At 39.9% G+C, this 23,196-nt stretch overlaps 1 protein-coding gene across 7 annotated transcripts in view; it reads right to left on the reverse strand.

The window, feature by feature from the left end:
* The window catches only part of NAA16 (N-alpha-acetyltransferase 16, NatA auxiliary subunit), a 109,421-nt gene that overhangs the window by 52,462 nt on the left and 33,763 nt on the right, over positions 1-23,196 (reverse strand). For 6 of the 7 annotated variants that reach the window (XR_012159157.2, XM_073345785.1, XM_073345806.2 and 3 more), the window contains 5 exons: positions 21,777-21,911; positions 19,707-19,860; positions 16,546-16,665; positions 13,898-13,993; positions 5,200-5,306 (listed from right to left, as the gene is read on the reverse strand). Coding sequence is in view for 6 of the 7 variants with exons in the window: in XM_073345785.1 (XP_073201886.1) it covers positions 5,200-5,306; positions 13,898-13,993; positions 16,546-16,665; positions 19,707-19,860; positions 21,777-21,911 (612 nt within the window). In the remaining variant the exon portion in view is untranslated. The remainder of the gene's footprint in view (positions 1-5,199; positions 5,307-13,897; positions 13,994-16,545; positions 16,666-19,706; positions 19,861-21,776; positions 21,912-23,196) is intronic. The other variant, XM_073345841.1, reaches the window with a different exon arrangement.

The following is a 23,196-nucleotide window of genomic DNA, read 5'->3' on the forward strand; positions in this document are numbered from 1 at the left end:
ACAGAGTGGGACAGACACTATGCATCAGCGAATGAAGGTAGAAGCAACACAGAAGCTTCAGTCTGATAGCCCAGTTTTCATTGGGATAAGCCACAGAGAACAGAAAACTGGTGCTCTGCACTGTCTACCAATTCCCAGTTCGCTTCCAATGTCAATTCAAGGTCTCAGCCTTGTACTATAAGGCTATGAACAGTTCAGGACCAGGATATGTTAAAGATAACTGCGTCATCTATTCTACGATTTTCTGGGCTATTCCCGAACAACGCAGGTAAAAGAGCCCTCAAAAAGCTTGCAAGAGCCACAGGGCATTCATTTAAGGGAATCCTGCTGTAGAACAAGCTACAGGAAATAAGACTAAGGCAAAATCTAACTATTTTCAAAACATGCTATATATTTCACTTATTTGCCAAAATCGTCCCATCTTAAGAATTAGTACAAGAGTGTACCATGATGGAGAAACTTCTTAGAAACTGGGAATATTCATTTTGTAGTCTATTATGGAAAAAACGTTGATATCTATATTGTCTTCAGCACCAATCATGGTGAGAAGTTTTACAGATTGTTTTAGTTTTATGTTTGTCATTCAACTTTTTCTTCTATTAAAAGGACAGTATTTTGTATAAAAGCAAGTGTTAACAATGAGGGACAAAGTGCTGACTGACTCTCTCCTTGGGGAAGAGAAAACAGATGCTGGCTAAATGGTACACAGGTACCCAAAAGAGTCTTGGGAAGTGCTGCAGTTTCTACTTAGAGGTACAGACCGAGGGAATCTGGGCTGGTATTAAATAAATCCTCCCATGGGTACTAGAACTCTTAACACCGAGGATGGAGAAACATTTCATGTGGTGCAATTGAAGGAATATACCCAGGAAAACATAAAATTTTGAAGTATAGCCTTGAAAATCAAAGCCTCATAACTTGGGGCATTTAATACTGGACTGTATAAAGCACTATTCAGAAGATCTGCTGTAGGTACAATTAGCTAGTGGAAGGAAGAAAGAACAGGACTAACCCATCTTTAACATTTCTAATTTCAAGATAATAAACATTATACAAGCGTACGATGATCAGTTATTATACTGTCAGGGAAATTACTTTCCTCCAGTTGCTGAATTAGATTTACTATGCATTTTGTACACCATCCTCTGAAATATCTGACACTGACACACCCTCCCAATATCCACACACTTTTTCCTGAAATAAACACACTGGAAAACTCACAAAGAGTCTATGACAGAAGTGGGCTAACTAGAGCCTGCAGGACTGTCCTGCCTGGCCCCTGAGCTCCCGCAGGGGAGACTAGCCCCCGGCTCCTCCCCCGCTTCCCCCCTCCACTGCAGCCTCAGCTCGCTGTGCTGTCTGCTGCTCCTACCAGGCAGTGCAGCGGTGTGGCTGGCTCTGGCATGGTAAGGGGACGGGGGGGTCCCAGGAGGCAGTCAGGGGCGGTTGGATGGGACAGAGATTCTGTGGGGGAGGGGTGGTCAGGGAACAGGGGGAACTGGATAGGCATGGGAGTCCTGTGGGTCTTGTCAGGGGGCAGGGAGAAGGGAGGGGGTTGGATAGGGGCTGGGATCTCGTGGGGGCGGTTGGGGCAGGGGTCCCGTGAGGGGGGGTCAGGGGACAAGGAGTAGGGGGGGTTGGATGAGTCAGGGATTCTGAGGGGGGTAGTCTGGGGGTGAGAAGTGGGAGGGGGCAGATAGGGGGCGGGCATCAGGCTGTTTGGGGAGGCACAACCTTCCCTACCTGGACCTCCATATAGTTTTGCAACCCTGATGTGGCCCTTGGACCAAAATGTTTGCCCACCCCTGGTCTATGAAATGAAACGTAAAATACATACTAGGGGATTTGCTTTGCCAGCATTTATTCCCTAAACATAAAGAGGCACACATTTTGATAAAAAAGAAAAGCCTGTAATTTTGTAAGTTAAACACAAGAACACAATATTTGAGTCCACAAATCTATTCACTTAGGCCTACCACTCTTGTATCTACTCTTAGATATTTAAACACAGTGTCAACGTACTTTTTTCAGCACCTGAGTTAAGTAGTTTGACCAAACCAATCATACTGTGCTAAAATGTGCTTACTTGATGTTGAGCTGACAAAAAAAGAGTAGCGGTTTTTAAAAATGGACAAAATGCTGAACTCAAAGTTCTATCTCCTGATATTTTACTTTCACAATTTTCCCACCATTTTAATGCCGTGAATTGCTCCAAACTACTTCCACAACCACATTTGTAGCAGAAGGGAAGGAATGTACACAGGATTATATTTCATGAACCACAATTCAAGCTTCTTCCTCCCACTCAGGGCTCAACCAACAACACTGATCCCAAATACAAAGGTTAAGTTGGATAAGTAGGAATAGGTTCCATAGCTTTCCTCGGTTTGTTTTGTTTACTTGATTTTGTCCTTCTCGGTCTTTGTTGTAAATTTAGCTCAACCAGATTTCCCCTGAAACTGCAACAGTAGTGTTATCAGCCATTAAATCTCATGTTTATAATTTTAATACCTCTCTGTTGAGCCCCTTTTAATAGAAAATTATTGGTATATTTTGATCAAAGTTCTGTTAATTTCTACACATATGATCTGGACACAGAGACACAAAATCTTCCTGGGAGTTCCACTGAATATCACAGGGAAGACTTGGAAATCAATCCTTTTCCTATCAACCAACCAATCATGAAACTGAATGACAGCCATGACGAAATAGTCCAACATCTATAACGTACTTCAGGATTGTGTTACATATTATGTCAAAGATTTCATGTTACTGCACTTGAGAAGTTATTTTTATTTTCATTGTCTGATCAAACACCAAAGCCATAATTTGTCATAATTTTCTCTGCATTTTTGTGTGGCATCTTCATAACTTGGACACAATACTTCACATCTTTCTTTTTCCACACACAGAATTTGTCACATTGAGTAGAAGTGTATTTTCCCCGAGTACAGATGCTTGTAGCCATTACAGGGTAATTTCACACAACCAACCAACCATCTTCTATCAACAATCAATGTTGATTTTAGTTTTTCCTAGAATCATGTATTACCAGAGGCCCTGTGCAAGAAGATTCTTTCAAACCAAGACCTTATAATCAATTCACAGCTCGTCTTCAATATCCAGACACGGTTGATTCTACCAAGCTGACATGCCGCTTCCTCAAAACGTAACTATTCCTTTCCACCCCGAGCTTCTAGAAAGTTGTAACAGGGATAACAACATCCCTGACATTCATCAATTCACTTAATTTTGAAATACTTAATTTTATTCAGACTGAAATTAGAGCCAATTTTCTGGTTTCAAAACCCTTTGAAATATGGTATTTCCACAAACATAAATGAGTGAATGCAAAAAACAAAAAACTTGAAGAAACCCTCCCCTTCCCCCTTTCCAGGAAAAAACCCAAGTATTTCTACAAATGTAAATCCTGTGTTCCCCGTCTAATAATTGCCTCTGTCTCTGCATACAAATTATTGGTTAGTCCCTCTGAATAAATTAGCAATCCTAAAAGTTTTGATTTCATGTTCCCAACTTGATTGGTGGCAAGAAAACTGCTCAGGTAAAAACTTGCCATAGTGGAAGCAGTGACTAGCCCTTTCTTCTCATTATATATTACACATTGGCCTACTCCGAGCACTTCCCAACCCACCTAATTTTGCCATCCTTGGTGAAGAACTTTCTCTATTACAAGTCATAAAAAGAAAAGGAGTACTTGTGGCACCTTAGAGACGAACCAATTTATTTGAGCATAAGCTTGAAGTGAGCTGTAGCTCGCTTAATTGGATCATGAAAAAATGGGTGTTTATCACTTCAAAAGGTTCTCTCCCCCCCCCCACCCCGAAACCCACTCTCCTGTTGGTAATAGCTTATCTAAAGTGATCACTCTCCTTACAATGTGTATGACAATCAAGGTGGGCCATTTCCAGCACAAATCCAGGGTTTAACAAGAAGTCTGAGGAACGGGGGTGGGAGAAAGGAATAAACAAGGGGAAATTGATTCATTATAAAAAGTAACTTATTTCCCCTTGTTTATTCCTTCCTCCCACCCCCGTTCCTCAGACGTTCTTGTTAAACCCTTGATTTGTGCTGGAAATGGCCCACCTTGATTGTCATACACATTGTAAGGAGAGTGATCACTTTAGATAAGCTATTACCAACAGGAGGGTGGGGTGGGGGGAGAAAAAGCTTTTTGAAGTGATAAACACCCATTTTTTCATGACCTGTGTGTATAAAAACATCCTCACTGCATTTTCCACTTTTATGCATCCGATGAAGTGAGCTGCAGCTCACGAAAGCTTATGCTCAAATAAATTGGTTAGTCTCTAAGGTGCCACAAGTACTCCTTTTCTTTTTGCAAATACAGACGAACATGGCTGCTACTCTGAAACCTGTCATTACAATTCATGTCATCCATATCAGTTTCCTGAACATCTCCAACTTTTGGATTCTCCATACAGTTGAAAAAATCAAGTGGAAAAAAAACTGCTTTATTGCTTATTTACAGCTCAAAAAAGCAGACAAATTAAAGTTTTTAAAATCACAGTTTGAGTTCAACTTCACTATGTACAATTTTTCATACAAACTGCATTATTATATATTGAATACATTTTGTGTATTTAGCGACACACACACCTGATGCTTTAAAACCAATAATTACATCTAGAAAAGCAGATTTAGTACAAAACAAAACTAACATACCTTGAGATTTTAGACCTGCTCAAATATAGTACTACACAAACTTTAGACTGAGACTGACATATGGAACAAATATCTCTGTAATATATAATACTGTATTATCACAATTCAGAATCACTACCCGTTGTCTATTTTATAATAAATATTTCTAGCGATATCATAAACCACAAATTGAATCAACCCTGACACATTTTCATCCCAGGACAAAGAATACAGTTTAGTAGATTAGTCTTCATTTATTCTTGACTTGTCAAACTTCTGTACATATCTGTATCTGATTCTGACAATGTCAAAGTCATCAAATTTAATACAGATACGTACATATTACTATGTGATGAGTAACCACCTAGTAATTCTGCAGTGAAAGCAGTACACTAACTACTAAGTAGGAGATTGTTGAATAACAGTCATTTGTAAATTCCAGAGGAATCTATATAATACACTTACAAATTAAATTAGTACAGCAGATTATATGAAAACTGAATAAATACTAAAATTTACCTTTTCTGTATTGTAATATAAAGATTTCAAAGTGGTAAACAAGGGTGGGCAGCCTTTACTGAAGTTAACCCTCAGGAACTTATCCATTAGTTCTCTAAATGTTTCACCTAGAAACAAAAGTGTATTTGGTTATATTTTAATGTTTGTGAGTGCTGTATACTGATCAGTGCTTATATTTATACAACTATGGATTATCACCAATAACAAAGAGAAAAGTGGTCTAATGCTTTGATTTCTTTCCTGTTAAAAAAGAAAAACAGAAGATTCACATCTTTCCCCCATAAATAAATGTTTATGTTTGGGGAAACTAACATGTGACCATGACTTTCTACACTAAAATCAGTTTTAGAATTTGAAACTGATTGGGAGACTTGGTTTCATAAGGCAGAGTCCCCACATCTTTAACAAAATATTGTAGGAGGAGGTTACTGAAATACTTAATTATCTGAATGTATTTGTGGGCACAACCACAGTACTTGTTGTGCTATGATATCGTTCTATTAGCAGAGACAAGATTTCTGGGAGAGACTTAAGAAAGGAAAGTAACTAATAAGCAAATGAACCTTTATAACACTGATGTCTGAAAGCATCTTAGGTTAATACTTCCATGAATTCTGATGATGAGTCAACTGGACAGACACGTGATACAGATATCAGAATACTTTCCATATGCTCAGTAGGGTTGTATAAATATTTAATAGCTACCAAGCTTAGAGTATTTACAAACTGAAATACTTTTGACAGACCTAGAAAAACAGAAATTAGAGTAACTAAAATACCTTGTTTGTTACGAAAAGGCACGGAAAGGTAACCCAGTGAGACACTCTGCATGGCTCTCATTTAAGTGTGAATTATCTTGCTTTCATTTCAAGTACTGCTCAAGAATGGGGCAACTAGTTTTTATTACCACACCCCTTCCCATGGAAATGAATATATTTGACAATACAGATTTACAGTGTTATAAAGTGTTCCAGAACCAACACATCCACATTGAAAATTATCCCTAGTAATAAAAATAGGCAATAAGGTTTGTCCCTTATTTTCATGTTTTTCTACTTATGGAAATAAAACATTTAATCTGAAGATGGAAGATGGTAAATTGTCAGGTAGCTGCTCAGAAATCAATTTACAAGATGAACTGCTTAAAAATCAAGCAGAACATAAAGGCGACTATGATCCTGAAAAGAATTAGTTGAAGTAAACACCTGGGATTTAAGTGAGGCATGAACAGCATCCTTTAATTTTTGGCTTGATCTGTTGTGAAGCAATGGTAATTTTGAAGTTGCACACCAAAAAAAAAAAAAAAAAAAAGTAGATTTCAGGAGCAAAAGAAAAAAATGGACTAAACTCAGGCTGGCCCATTGCTTCGAGGGATGATCACAGTGTGCTAAACAAGTGAACTGATCTTAAAATGTATTCACCTGAAGATAATTTAAGGAATATGTGCAGTCACTCTTCCAGTTTCCTTCTTTCTTGCATTTCTTTCTTGAAAAAGTTTTGTTAGCATTACAAATATACCTGTTAGTTTCCGTATAATCTAAAGCTTCAAGTTGTGGCTTGCCAAAGAGCATAAACCTAATGCACTCCTTTTTGAGCACACAGTGGGTATGTCTATACAGCAACTGGAGCATATGTGCCAAAGCTAACTGACCACTGTCGCTTGATAAAAAATAGCAGGACAGCCACAGTGGCATGGGCTAGCCACCCAAATACAATCCTGGCTGGGACCCTAGGGTAACTAGGCTACACTGCTATTTTTAGTGAGTTCAATCACTCTAGTTCAGGTATGCCTACCTGAGCTCCCCCAATTGCAGTGTAGATGTACCCTGTGTATCAAGGCCATTCAGAGGCAAGCGAAGAGTGGAGGTGCATTGTTAATGTCCATCTCATTGATGGATTCATTAGTCCTCAGGACAATGTGAATCACAATTTCAAACACCATTGGGGCTTCCCTGAGCTAATTTTAAGGTAAGTAGGAGAGTGAATATGGTGTATATTTGAGACCAGTAATAGCTCCTCCATGAAGGTGACAGCCACACAGAAGCAGAGTTGAAAAGATTTTGTTTCATATGAGAGACAGATGCAAATTCATCATCAGGTGACATATCTACATTGGTTTCTAGAATTATAATAGTACTCAACTCTTATAGCTCTTAGAGGGTACATCTATGCTGTGTTTTAAAACCTCCAATAGTGAGTCTCAGAGCCCAGGTCTACAATTTTGGTCTCACACTACTGCATTAAAAACAGCAGTATAGATATTGCAGTTCAGGCTCTGAAGCCTTACTCTCCCCCTGGGTTTCAAAGCCCTAGTTCAAATGTTTACACTGCTGATTTTCACGCCATAGTGCAAGCCCAAGTCTGTAGACCTGGGCTCTGAGCCTTGCTGCTAAGGGTTTTTACATGCCATCTAGACAAACCCTTACTCTCCAAGGCACTGAACAAACATGAATATTTATGATCCTAATTGATGGTATCAAACCCTTTCCATTTCTGTGAAGATGTCCAAGTTTTCCACCCTGTACTTTTTTATAAGATGGCAATTTTTATTAACTTAAATGCAACATCTCATGGACTTCAATACAGCACAGTAAAAGAAAAAAGTTGTTAACCTGTTCCATAAGTGTTGTTCAAGATGTGTTGCATATGTCCATTTCACTCTGTGTGGGTGTCCTGTGCATGGCTGTTGAAACTTTCTTCAGTGGTATCTGTGAGAGCAGGTCAAGCAGTGTGCTCTTTGAGCAGGCATAAGGGCAGATCCACCCCGATGCCTCTCAGTCGATTCTTGCTGGAAACTCCATTGCAGAGGGGTAAGAGGGTGGGTCATGGAAAGAGCATGTGCAACACATCTCAAAGAACTACAGTTGTGGAACAGGTCAGTAACCATTTTTTTCCCTAGTGATTGCACATGTACATTCCACTCATGTACATTCCACAGTGACTCTCAAGCTATGAAATCAGAAGGTTGGATCAGAGTATCTGAATAAAGACGGAGGACAGCTCGCCCAAATCTGGCATTTGAGAGATGGTATAATGGGCTGCAAACGTGAATTGAAGACCTAGTTGCCACTCTACAAATACTTATGACAGGCACTTGACCAAGAATGGCTGAAGACACCGCTTGCAATCTCGTTGAATGTATAGTCATTCTGTTTAATGGAGTAGCAGTTGGTAAGTCACAGCACAAGTGAATACAGGAAGCTATTTAAGATTAAAGCTTTGAGAAGAGACTGGGAGCCCTTTCATTCTGTCCATGACCACCACAAACAGCTGCAAAGACAAGTGGAATTGCCTAGATCTGTCAAGGTAGAAAGCCAACACTCTTCTGACATTTAGATTGTGCAGCTGCTCATCTTCATTTGAGTGAGGCTTTGGGAAGAACAAAGGCAAACAAATTGCTTGGTTGATATGGAAGTTATATCATTTGTGAAATAAACTTTGGATAAGGACACGGATAAGCCTTATTATTAAAGGAAATTTTACATGGAGAGCCAAGCATTAATACACGTAGTTCACCTATCCTCCTAGTAGCACTGATGGCCATCAAAAATGCTACCTTCATCGAAAGATGAAGTAAGGAGTAGGCAGCTAGAGGCTCAAAGTGAGGTCCCATAAGCTTTGACAATACCAAGTTCCAGTCACATGGGGGGGAGGGGGGGGAGAGAACAGGATCTTGTATGTGAGGGTATAACTGCTTCAGGCCTTTCAAAAATCCTATTGATATCTTATTAGAAAATAAGAAGTATCAACCTGAGGGTGGAAAGCTGAGATAGCTGTTAGGTGGACTTTGATAGAGGTACCAGCCACCACTTATTGTTTTAGGTATAAAAGATAGTCCAAGATATGCTGGATCGAAGAATGTGACAGCGAGACTCCAGATTGTTCGGACAAGAGAGAATTGCTTCCACATCATCAAGTAGATAGATCTATACAGATGGCTTCCTACTATTTAAAAGCTCTTTTGAACAAGACAATTCCTGAAGGTCTAGCTATGCAGGATCCAGGCTGCTAAATGAAGCACCTGCAAATTTGGGTGGAATAGCTGACCATGGTCTTGAGAAATTAGGCGTGGGGCCAAAGAAAGCAATGTCAGAGCTTTTACCTACAAGGGGGAGGGGAGAAAACTAGTGCTGCCAAAGCCAAGCTGGGGCTATACGTAGGACTCTAGCATACCCTGTCTGATTTTTAGCAACATTCTGGAAGGAGTGGAATTGGTGGAAAAGCATACAGAAGTTTGCCCATATCAGGGCCTAGGAAAACGTCTGAGGGAACCCTGACTACGCTCTTGAAGGGAACAAAAGTGCTTACACTTCCTGTGGTTCTTATTACAAAGAGGTCTAGCTAGGGAGTCCCCCAAAGCTAAAAAATGCACCTGGCTACATTTGGATGTGGAGACCACTCATGGGGCCTTAAATGATCTGCTTAGGCGGTCTGCAAGCTCATTCTGCACCCCTGGAAAGTAAGAGACTGTGGGGTCAACTGAATTGGCAATACAAAAATCCTAGAGTTAGACTGCCTCATGGCACAGCTAGGATAAGCAGGTCCTTCACAGCCAGTTGAGGCAGAACATTGCCATTGTGTTTTCTGTGAGAATGAGCAAGCTTTTCCCATTGATATGGGAGAGAAAGCCTGACACCAGCTGAATAGCTCATTTCCCTGAAATTTGTGTGTTAAAAAAAGTCCTTTTTGGACGGTGTCTTAAGGGAACCCAGATGAGCCCCCCGACCCAGAGCAGACGCATCTATCACTAGTGTCAATGAAGGCGGAGGCATTACAAAGGGAATGCCTACATACATGTTTACAAGGTTCATCCAAGAGGGGCTAAAACCTGAGAGGCTACCCTCACCACAAGGCTTAGAGGGTGATGACTTGGAGAGAATATGGAAGTCAGCCAAGACTAATTCCTGAGGCACAATCTGGAATGTTGGACTATGTACCTGCAAAAGGCCATGTGCCTCAGAAGCCACATGTATTTCCATTCTGTTGTAGTTGGTTGAGCCACAGGATCTAAAATGATGGATTGAATTGGCTGAAATCTTGATCATGGAAGGAAAACTCTGGCTTGAGTCAAGTGAACTGGGGAGAGGATAGATGTGTGTATTGATTAACAGTCCCAGAGCCCTGAAGGTTGACTGCATAAAAGACTGGATAGTATCTGAACTCTGTATCAGCCTCTCACCAGCTAGTTATCCAGTTATGAAGAAGTTGGGTGTGCAAGTGTATACATAAATGCACCTAACAATGCTATACATTTTGTAAAAATTCTGGGAGTGGGAGACAGGCCAAAGGGTAGCACTGAATTTGTAGGGAGAATGGTTCACCCAGAGCATTAAATACTTCCCATGGCCCTGATTCTGGACAAGTATTTCCATGTGGTGATGTAAGTTGAGAACAGCATACCAATCTCTAGAATTCAGGGAAAGGATAATGGAGGCCAGAAAGACTATGCAAAACTACCTTTTTCAGATATTTGTTGAATTGATGGAGTCTGAAACTTGTCTGAGACCGCTCTTTCCTTTCGGAATAAGGAAATAGCAGAAATAAAAGCCAGTTCCTCCGGAATACTGCTGAACTTCTTCTATGACTCCCAACTGAAACAAAGAACACACCTCCTGGAAGAGGACCTCCAGTGACCACTCTCACAAGAAGAGGGACAAGGAAGGAGGGAGGTATAGAAATAAAATGAAGGGTGCATTCCACTTCCAGTGTTTAGAATCCACTGGTCTGAACTGATTTGGGACCAACCAGCTAGGAAGTGGGACAGCTGACCGCAAACAGAAAGGAGGGGCTGGAATTTTGGACACTGGCCTGATAGCCTCAATTAACCCATCAAAATAATTGTTTAGAGCCCCCAGGGTGCCTCGATGAACTAGGAGCTGTTGCAGTAGATGAAGGGGGTGGTCTGCATCTATAACCCCGACTCTTTTTCCCTAATAGGTCTTGTTGAAATGCAAAAGTAGCATATTGGCGGGACTACTGTGAACAAAAGTGCTTTCTAGTGAGGGCAGGTGTACATATACCCAGCGACTTTAAAAGATTCCAGGGTGACTCAAAACAATGCAGTTTGTCATCTATCTGCATTGAGAACATGTCCTTTAAATGGCAGGCTCTGAATGGTATTCTGGATTTCCTGGGGCAGCCCTAAAGATTACAGCCATGAACACCTGCGTATTGTAAGAGGCCATGGCTCTAGCAGCTGAGTCAGCAGCATCTAAACTGGCCTGGAGTGATGTTCTATCCATCAGCTTTCCTTTGTCTACCAGTGAAAGAAACTCTTGTTTCAGGTCTTCCTGTAACTAGTCCTTAAGCTTTGATATGACTTGAATATCTGAGACTCAGTAACACCTTAACAAAAGCAATTCTAAGTTGTAACCCAGACATAGAATAAATGTTGCTACCAAGCAGGTCAAGTTTTTGAGGTCCTGTGATTTAGGGGTGGCAGCCTGCTGCACCTAGCGCTCCCTCTCAATAGCTATCAAAACAACCAATGACCACCGGAAGGGGATGTGAAAAGCAATACTCAAAGCCTTGTGAAGGTACATACAGTAGTATCAATCCTCATTCTCTCGGATGTCGGAGGAAATTTGTCACAGGTTATTGGTTGAGCTCTAAAATCACCTCATTAATTGGTAAGGCCACTCAAGGGGGCCAGTTGCTGTAAAAATGGCAACAAGACTATGGGACAACTCCTTATCTTCTTTCTCGTGGATATCCAAGGCTGAGGCAACCATTTTCAGAAAGTTCCTGATGAGTTTTGAAGTCATCAGGTGGGGGTGAGGACCTTCCTGAGGATAGTGCCTGACCCAGTGCTGGAGTCAACAGTGCCTCCTTACCCGATGATCTACTCATTCCTGCATCACCCTTCTCAGCGGGCATAAGAGCCAGAAATTTTCTTCTTCCAGCCTCTTCCCTAGCAGCCTTATGCTTCCTTGGCACCAGAGATCATTACTGATGCCAGGACTCTGCCAAAACTGGCAAGCTGAAGAGGAGGTCCCACTCTCTGAGCAGGAAAGCTCCAATGGTAGTCTCAGAGCAGCTTCCATCAAAAGAAACTTCAGTCTAGTATCTATCTTTTTTGGTCGTAGGCCTGAAGTCCTTATAAATTTGACAACAGTCGGATATGCAAGACTCAACTAGGCACTTCAAACAGCTAGAATGCAGGTCACTCACAGACCTCATTTTGGAGCAAAAATAACCAGGGTTGAAGCACAGTAATTGAGGCATTCCTCGGTATCACAAATCGAATACCAAGTAGGGAAACCAAAAAAACAGCAAATCACTAATACTATGAAAAATGGGTAACTATCTACAAAAAATAAGAGACACCGAGAGAATTTGTTAAAGCAAGACCAACCGATTAGCCATCCTGGGTAGTAAAAAGGAACTGTGGGGGTCACGGGCAGCTCTGCCCTCTATGCCTGCTCACAGGGGCATGAGGCAGAGATCACTTGAGCCACACCAACTGGTACCACTAATGGGAAAAGTTTCTGACAAGCATGCACAGGGTGCATACATACCAAGAATGGAATGCACATGTGCAATCACTGGAAGAACCACTTTTTCGATTATTATTTTTCCAGACTTGAGAACACTTGTGCGCCAAGTTTCAGGATAGAGGGTTTTTTAAATTTGTTTAAGTGTAATAAACTCCTCAAAATAAAGCACTTATAACACACTCATTAAAAAAGTTAACTATAGCATTGCTGAATATGATTCTACAATTAAACTTCCTACTGGAAAATGCTGCAAACCTAGTTTTGAGCTATAGATAACCTGGCAAGGTACAGCATGGTAATAGTAGTTAAAATTTTAACTTAATCTCTAATGTAAAGACAAAACACTGCACTACATTGTAGCATAAAATTCTTTGAGGTAGGCTGGGAGCTTTCTTGGGAAAGCCACCATCACTACTGTTAACTTGCAGTTGTGAACAAAATCAGGCCCACTTCACAGCTGAATGATATATACATTTATCAGCATTTGTTCCAGCTTATAAAATACAGGGAGATATAAGGGCAGGGCTTGGGACACCCAAAGAAAAGTAAAAATATTAAAAAAAAAAAAATCAAGCTTCTAACCCAGACGATGCAGTTGCTGACAACTAGGTTCCAGGCCAATGAAACAGTACAGAGAAAACTTTACTGTAATTTTCTGTGAAACACATGAACTGTAAGTAGAGCTTGCAATTTCTTCGCCTGCTAGCTTTTCGGCAAACTTCTTCTAACAGTCAAGAATATAAAGTCAGTCTTAGGGGACTTCTCCTCTAAGAGGCTAGAGAGGAATGTTATCAAAGTGTATAAACAATTAAAGAAACAAAAAGCTGAAACTTGTTATTCCCTTAACACAATAGCGTACCACACTTCATACTCTTATCTGGGGACATCACCTAGCACACAGCACAGGAACAAAGGCATTTTTATATATATCTTGCTATTCTTACAATATATACACAGCTATCCACATCAGTAAAGGCAAAATATTAGCATGAAGGACCTTTTGCTATCAGCCTTTGTAGTGCACTACTGACATTTTTCTCCATACCTACAGAGATGCATAGTCTTCAAGAGTTGAAACCAAGCTTTATGCACCTTTATATATATAAATGGATGTTCAAAATATAGGACAAAATTAATTACTGACACCTTAATAAAAAGAACAAAAATTAATAGCAATATGGAACAGATATGCAGTTTATTACCTGGAACAAAGTTTAAAGGTAATCTTCTAGGTGAAACTGCTCTGGGATGTCTTTTACTAACTTCTTCATAAATCTGAAGCCTCTCTTCTAAAGTGCCTATTATCAGTAAATATAAGAGATGTAAGAAACACTGGAGAGAAAAATCTATTTTTGCATTAAATTCTTATTTTAAAAAAGATATTAAAAGTAAACTATAATTCTAGATTTTAATTAGCTAAACCTACCAGAAGGTACAGATTTAGTTACAACAGTGGAAAAATTTACACGAAATTTTTCATTTATTTAATCATACACACTATGGAAGAAGGTAGTGTGTTGCCATCTTTTGTACATATAATAGACCCTATCTTTTGTTATTAGTTGTTTAAGTAATTAAACAGCAGACAATGTAATTACCTTGTGCCTCCAATCACAGGGAGATTGTGTTTATTTTCTTACAACTACATACTGTACAATCCCATTCACAAAACAGTACTTCAACATTTGCAAATAACGTATGCAAACTGTCTATCAATATGAATCCACTTAGAGCAACTGCTTTAAGAACTACCATTTAATCGTTTAAAAGTATTCTAAAAATATACAAACGAGCCTTTTATTACAAAAGTTACAGCAATGAAAGTAACCTAATACTAACTATACAAGTACTTAGCAGCAGGACTGTCAATACATCAAGTTTAAGAAGTTTTCTTTTCTTTAGACCTCCTTCCCACTCCTCCCCTTTCCCCCATAATATGCTTTGGAGCTCCAATGTGGTCAGAACTTTAAAACAAACTGATCTATTGGTTTTGAAATGCTATTTTCAGATTCATAAGTGAATTTAGTGGAAAAGTCAAATTGCTTGGTGAAATTATTTAATTCTGAAAGTTAAGATCAAGGATATAGCATGAAAAATGCTTAGTAGTTATACTCTCACATTTGTTTCATATGTAAAAAGCCTCACGTCATTGAGATCTGATGGTGGTGGTGGGAAATATTTATATATGTACACAAACACACACGTACACGTATGTTACCCACTGGCTCCAGGGTATACATAATTCTAAGAGTCATAAATTAAAATATTAAAATTGGAACTAAAGCATATAAAAACCCTATATGAAGTCACAGGTTGGAGCTCCAGAACTTACCATGGGGGAGGAAATAGTCCTAAGACCACCTAAAAAAAATAAAGTAGATTATGTTTAATAATTAGTACAGTTTAAATCAAATAGGATTTTTATGTGAAATGTACATTACATATACACAATTGTTCTTTATTAATAGTTATAAATGTGGGTTTCCAAACGTTTCAGATAGAAACCAAATAGACTCAACCCCTTGACTAGTTTAATTGCTTAGATCAGTGATTCTCAACCTGCAGCTCACAGGCCACTTGTGGCCCAATCAGTACACAGCTGCGGCCCATGTGACATCCTCAGGGCCATACAGGTAGTATATATATACTATATATATATATATATATATATATATATATATACAGGTAGTATATATTGTGTGGATGTGGCCCACATAACAGAGAGCACTGCATGTGTGACCCACAATAGTAAATTGGTTTAGGCAATATCAACTACTGTACCAGTTCCATGGATACAATGTAACAAATACCCAGCAGATAACCCTAGTCTATAAATATGTTTGAACAATTTAATTATAGACTTTTACTCAACCTCAAGTCATATTTGCAGAGCGTTTAACAGTTTGACACCTTTTTGGTGTCAACTATTTCCTTAAACATGGGAAATTCTAAATTGCATTAAAAACATACTACTACTACTACTACATCATCATTTATGAGTAATATTCTTGTGGTTTTATACTATCCGAATTAATTGAATAAAAAAACCACCCTTCTGCTTTCTATTAAACTGTAGAACATTGGGGTTTTTTTTTGTTTTGTTTTTTTACAGTTGTTGAAGAATAACTGAGAAAACAGTTTTTAAATTAATGTTTTAAGATAAAGGTTTGGAAAGTTAAGATTCCATTTCTTGGTCATAGGTATCTGCTGTTCCAGTATTGTATGCCTCAAAAACTATTAGTTATTTTTTTCTGGAAGACCAAAATAACTGTACCAGGAGTGAGCTTTAATTTTTAGGAAATCCTCAATTATTTAATCTTTTCTTCTCTTCCACAGGAAAGCTAGTCCCTGCTAAAATGATATGCCTTTAGAGGGTCCTATCCAAGAGAAATTAAAGCAATATATTTAATCTGCCTTTGAGTTTAACAAAAAGACACTGTTCCTTTTTAAAGAGCTATTATCCCATGAAATCTCAAATTGACAGCTTTATGAAAACGGCAATCCTGTAACTTGATCCAAACGAATTACTGTGCAAGTCAGCCAGTGATGACGACTCCCTTTACAAAGAGGGTGTGCAGGGGAAGAGTTCTCCTTGGGCTAGCAAGCATGAAACAAACGGCCCGCTTTAACTCTGACCTTTAAAGAAAGAGTCAGTGTTGGTACCACATGCACAGATGTTTCAATTAATTTTTAAATGAGTAAATCTGACTACAAATTGCTCAAGTTCAGAAGATACACAAATATTTTTCAGCTGAATTGGGATGTTCCAATTTCATATTGTAACATTCTATCAGACACCAACTGTTTAAATAGAAAGGAGGAAATTAAAGTACATCACTGCATTACTTACTAGGTTGTATGGCCTTTTCCAAGCCTTCATAATAATACCAGTTTTCTGCATTCCGATCAATTAATTCTTTGTATATTTCACCAGCTTCTTTTAGTCTTCCCAACTTCAACAACATTTCTCCTAAAACAATGCAGTTAAACATCAATATGGACTTAAATGAAAGTATATTTATGGCTTGAGGCCAAATTTTCAAAATTGGGTACCTAAAACTAGTTCCATAAGGCATATTTAAGCATCTAGCAAAAATAAAAGTGGCTGATTTTCAGAGGTGTTTTCCAACCCACAAATCCCATTGAATGACTACCTCACAGTGACTTCCAATGGGATTTGTGAACATTCAGCAATTCTGAAAAATAAGGTTGTTTAGATGCCCTTTTTTTTGGGGGGGGGGGGACTTTATGACACTAACTTATCCAGGTATGAAAAAATGACAAGATTTGTATTAGCTAGCCAAAGGAGGCATTTCAAATTCAATGCAAGCAACACTGATGAAACATTAAGTTTACAATTTTACTGGCCCATACTCAGAAAATTTAGAGAGTTAAAGTTCTCACAGAAACCTCAACTCTACTTCTTTTTGTATGTACCTTGCAATGGGATTTTATATCAGTATTCCTGCCAATGTTGTCCACTCTTTCTTTCAAGAAGGTTAAGGGGCTACAATCAAACACTTTGGGGTAGATTATCTGCCCCATTCCACGGCTCAAGTGGCAAACATGGAGTGAAAACCACCCACAAAATCCTCTGCTTGCTCCCTACACATTCTTCCCCATAGTTCCTGGTGCAGGGGACATTTCAGGGGAAGGGAGGAGAAGTATGTGCTACACAGTGGCTATCTCCAGCTTATGGATGGTCTCTAAGGAGCTGTTGCCAGCTGGCACAAGCTAGAGAAGCCACCTTAGCTATTGGTAAAGGGCTCAATTTTTGTAGGTACTCCCCTTGACAGGCACAGCCACTCAAGCTCCTACCTTGCTGTTCTTAGGTTTCCCATATCCAGTAGGGAAACAGGCAACAGAACAGTCATGCCAGGCCAACCTGATTGCCTTCTATGATGAAATAACTGGCTCTGTGGATATGAGGAAAGCAGTGGAGGTGATCTATCTTGACTTTAGGAAAGCTTTTGATACAGTCTCCCACAGTATTCTTGCCAGCAAGTTAAAAAAGTATGGACTGGATGAACCGACTAAGGTGGATAGAAAGCTGGCTAGACTGTCGGGCTCAGCGGGTAGTGATCAATGGCTCTATGTCTAGTTAGCAGCCGATATCAAGCGGAGTGCCCCATGGGTCAGTCCTGGGGCTGGTTTTGTTCAACATCTCTATTAATGATCTGGAGGATGGGATTACACCCTCAGCAAGTTCACAGATGACGCTAAGCTGTGGGGAGAGGCAGATACACTGGAGGGTAGGGATAGGGTCCATAGTGACCCAGACAAATTGGAGGATTGGGTCAAAAGAAATCTGATGAGGTTTAACAAGGACAGGTGCAGAGTCTTGCACTTAGGAAAGAAGAATCCCATGCACTGCTACAGGCTGGGGACCGACTGGCTAAGTAGCACTTCTGCAGAAAAAGACCTGGAGATTACAATGGACGAGAAGCTTGATATGAATCAGCAGTGTGCCCTTGTTGCCAAGAAGGTCAATGGCATATTGGGCTGTATTAGTAGGAACATTGCCAGCAGATCAAGAGAAGCGATTATTCCCCTCTATTTGACACTGGTGAGGCCACACCTGGAGTACTGCATCCAGTTTTGGGCTCCCCACTACAGAAGAGATGTAGACAAATTGCAGAGAGTCCAGCGGAGGGCAACAAAAATGATTAGGGGGCTGGGGCACATGCCTTACGAGGAGAGGCTGAGGGAACTGGGTTTATTTAGTCTACAGAAGAGAAGAGTGAGGAGGGAGATGACAGCAGCCTTCAACTACCTGAAGGGGGGTTCCAAAGTGGCTGGAGCTAGGCTGTTCTCAGTGGTGGCAGATGACAGAACAAGAAGCAATGGTCTCAAGTTCCAGTGTGGGAGGTCTAAGTTGGATATTAGGAAACACTATTTCACTAAGAGGGTGGTGAAGCACTGGAATGGGTTACCTAGTGGAATCTCCATCCTTAGAGGTTTTTAAGGCCTGGCTTGAGAAAGCCTTGGCTGGGATGACTTAGTTGGTGTTGGTCCTGCTTTGAGCAGGGGATTGGACTAGATGACCTCCTGAAGTCTCTTCCAACCCTAATATTCTGAGATTCTATAGCAATCAGGACAACTCTTTCCTCCCTCCCAGCGAGGCAGCAGGTGGCCACTGGGGTTGCTGCAAAGCAGTTGCAGCATGCTCAGAGTGCTCCCAACTCATATCAGTAACAACACAGTGGATTCAAACACTTCAATTTAAACTGTGCAGGACGTAGCTCAGGGAATATATTTTCAAGGGAATTTGGACACAACTAATATAGGCAATTTGATAAACGTCTTGCAAAATAGTTTATAAACATTTATAAGTGACACAGAATTATACTTATGGTTTACACTAATTGCAATAAGCTGGTCGATACAGGCACATTGCCCTAAGAGAGAGTCCCAGCACAGAGGTCAATTAAGGAATATATGAAATCTGTGTCACAAAGTTGCACATATTCAGAACCTCAGCAGTCCAAGTTTTTATAAAACCCTAACGCATCAATTTTAACCGAATACATATTTTTTTCAAAAGCTGTATGATAATACAAAAAGGCATTGACGCATTTAAAAAGAAACCACAACCTGATGCTCCAAGCAGAAAACCAACATTTCTTATACACAGGGCATTACATTTCTTAACTTGCAGAGCTAAGTAAAGATGAGTGGGTTACTAGTTTTGACCTACTGTACACAGACTACTCGTAAGTCTTTGAGATATACTTTGTATCTGTGAATGGCCCTCTAATTATAAGGAATGCTATTTCATTCCGAATTTATTTCCATTCCATATCAAAGTAATGTCACCCCACCAACACTCCACTTTGTCAAAGAAACTTAACAAAATACCAAATTATAGATTTGATATTAATAAATTTATCTATACAACAATTTAAATAATTTAAAGTCTCCATATAACCCTCATTTTATATGATATGGTTAAAAGCCAGTAGATACTTCTAGTTTGGGTAAAGGTGAGTACAAAGAGAAAAAAAAATTTACCTTTGATTTCTTCTACAACAAGCTTGTCACATATTTGCTTCTCATATGTTTCTATATGTTCTAAAGACTCTTGAAATAGATCTGCCTCTCTCATCACTTGGTTCTGATATAGGATCAGTTCACTATATTCATAATCTATTTTATTAGGAGGAATCTGTAAAAGACAGGTTAATTAGCATGCATCTTACCACTTGTAACTAGGCTGTGTGCAATTGTACACAAGGCATTTTAAGACTCAGTCAGCAGGGACACTGAAATGTAGACCTCATGATGTAAAAGTCTCAAATATTTAGTTAAGAAGAGATCAACTGAAGCTGGTCACTGGATGCCTATTACTATACAGGAGGTAGTGTATAGGTAGGGCCCTACCAAATTCATGGCCATGAAAAATGTGTCACTGACCATGAAATCTGGTCTCCCCTGTGAAATTTGGTCTTTTGTCTACTTTTACCCTATACTATACAGATCTCTTAGGGGAGACCAGCGTTTCTCAAACTGGGGGTCCCGACCCAAAAGAGGGTTGTGGTGGTTTTTTTTTTTTTGTTTTTTTTTTGCAAGGTTATTGTAGGGGGGTTGTGGTATTGCCACGCTTATTTCTGCACTGCCTTCAGAGCAGGGTGGCCAGAGAGCAGCAGTAGCTTCTGGCCAGGCACCCAGCTCTAAAGGCAGTGCCCTGCAAGCAGCAGCAGAGCAGAAGTAAGGGTGACAACACCATACCCTACCACCCTAACTGTGAAGGCAGAAGTAAGATCAGGACCCCTACAGTTACAACCCCATGAAATTTCTGTTATAAATATCTGAAATAATGAAATTTACAATTTTTTAAATCCTATGACTGAAATTGACCGAAATGGACCATGAATTTGGTAGGGCCCTATGTAGGCCATCAATTTGGTAGGCCCCTACACTTAAAAACAAAACAAAAAACCCACACCTTCTCCTCTCTCCCCACCATTCCTTGCTCTGGAAATTCTCAGACAGGCTATCACCTTTAGATCCACTACCAACTGAACTGCAGAACACATGGAAACTTTACTATAGCTACAGTGAAACAGTCACCCACCCACAGGAGCAGCAGCCCTTGCCAAGTCAGAGAAATTCCCTTCCAGTAAGAACATTCTTCAAGTCGGACCCCTTTCATGCTGGGAGATCACAATGATCTTAAACTATGTACCCAAACCTTATTAGCTACTAGTGAAATGCAAGAACCTTAAAGGTGGAACACAGCAACTACTGAAAATTGTTCAGTAAAGCTATACAACCTTTTACGGCAGGAAGAAAAATATTGTCTTCAGTTCAAACTGCAGGGGGAACTAAAAGGTAAACATAGAAATCAGAAAAGTAGGACTGGAAGGGACCTCAGTAAGTCAGCTAGTCCACTCCCACTCCCACTCCCATCCCAAGTAGACCATCTCTGACAGATTTGTCTAAGCTGCTCTTAAAAATCTCCAATGACTCAGAGTCCATAAGCTCCACAGGTATTTGTTCCAGTGCTTTACTACCCTTACAATTAGGAAGGTTTTTCCTAATGTCTAACCTAAAACTCCCTTGCTGCAATTTAACCTATTACTTCTTGACCTGTCCTCAGTGGTTAAGGAGAACAATTTATCACCTTCCTCTTTATAACAACCTCTTATGTACTTGAAAACTGTCATCACATTACACACACAGTCTTTTCTTCTCTTGACTCAACAAACTCAGATTTTTTCAATCTTTCCTTGTAGGTCATGTTTCATGTGTTTAGGAAATGCTGAACAGCGAGTGTGACTTTTTTTCTGTATTGTAATTTAAATACATTACCAAAACAATTGAAAGTGGGGTGATTATATTGCATTATTTTAATAAAATATACAGAAATTAATTTTTTGACGCAGAATTCCCCCAAGAGTAAAAGGTCCATAGATTAGCAGCCACAGATGGTATTATCTACTGAAATAGGTCCCAAGATGCTAAGTGAAAAACAAACCTGTACAAACAATAGCCATTTCCCCCTTCAATATTTGTAGTTATTCAAATTCTGCTCATCTAAGGAGAATTATTCATTATTATGAAACAGTATACATGTCTTACCTGTTGAGTTTTTCTAAACTCTTCCAGTAGTTTTAAGGCCATATCATAATCTTTTAACAAATGATATGCAATAGCATATCCAATCCATGAAGCCCGTTGTGTTGGACGCAGCTGAAGTAGCTGATACCTTGTCTCCTTTAATAAAAAGGAAAGTTCCTTCAATGAAGATGTTCTAAAATATCTCACTGAATCACAACTGTGATACACTACTAGTAGTATTTTAATCTTGAATATTACTGGAAGCTGGACATTCTTAAAAAGCAAGACGCAATTCTAACAAAGTAAATGATAAACAGTACTACATTTGAGTTACAGGAAAGTGGGATTTACACTAACTGTAGTATTCCTGACATAAAGCCTAAAATCTATTTTAAAATCAAGATAAAAGTTTCAAAAGCATTTAAGTGACTAAGTCTAATTGATTTTAATTATACTTAGGTGCCTAACTGCCTAAGTTGCTTCTGAAAATAAGACAGGCTCCTAAGTCACATAGGCACTTCGGAACATTTTACCCAGCCTCTACATGCTGAAGAAGAATTTGGACTTTTACAGTCAAGGAACATAAAATAAGTTTCCCTTTGAGCAAAACAGCCTCATGAGCATGGGAACTACCAGGTTCTCACATTCACGTCTTAACCTCTCATTAATTTCCAAAAGAAATACGGCTGGAGGGAGTCTGAAATCCTGCGGAATTATTCCTAGAAGTGTTTGAAGTCATATTCAGTAGTAGTAGGTTGTGGCATGACAGCCATATTCGGGGAAGAAGAGGAGAAATAATAGTGTTGGTGAAACTTCTTCCTCCTCACCTCATTCGGAGAGAGGCTCGATCTCTGGTGGGCAAGAGATTGATGGAGAAGGCAAAGATGTAGGTCTCCAGCTTTGCTGCATGACAAGCTTCCTCAATTATGTCGTGTACATGGCCCAGGGATCCCAATATAGCCAATGTGGGGGAAGCAAAACAGAGTTGCATCCATGCTGGTCCATACCAGGGTTGTGTCCGGGTGTGGATTACACATACTGAGGATATGTAGATGAAGTAGATTGCATGGGTTTCAAATAAGAGGGCACGATGGAGCCCCACTCCTCATCTTCCTCCTTGTCACTGGGGAAGGGAGGCAACATCCTCGGAGGAGAAAGGGAAGAACGTCATGAGTCCAGAGAGGAGGGTGGAAGTTGGGTGAGGTTGTGGCTGAGCAGAGGTGACTCAGGCATGTCGTATACCAGTAGGTCTTTAGGATGTCTGGATTCCTGTGGTGGAGAAAGGAGCATCATCAGTACTGGAGCAGGACTCAGTGCCGAGGGACACATGCAGGAGTAATCAGAAAGTGGAGCTGAAAACTTGATGGGTGCCAATGATCTTGTCGGTCTGTAGCTCCCAAAGTCCGTCTGTCTTGGTCTCTAGAACCAAGAGAGAGTGCAG

This window comes from Lepidochelys kempii, chromosome 1 (assembly GCF_965140285.1).
Source record: "Lepidochelys kempii isolate rLepKem1 chromosome 1, rLepKem1.hap1, whole genome shotgun sequence".
In the NCBI taxonomy this organism is placed as follows: Eukaryota; Metazoa; Chordata; order Testudines; family Cheloniidae; genus Lepidochelys; species Lepidochelys kempii.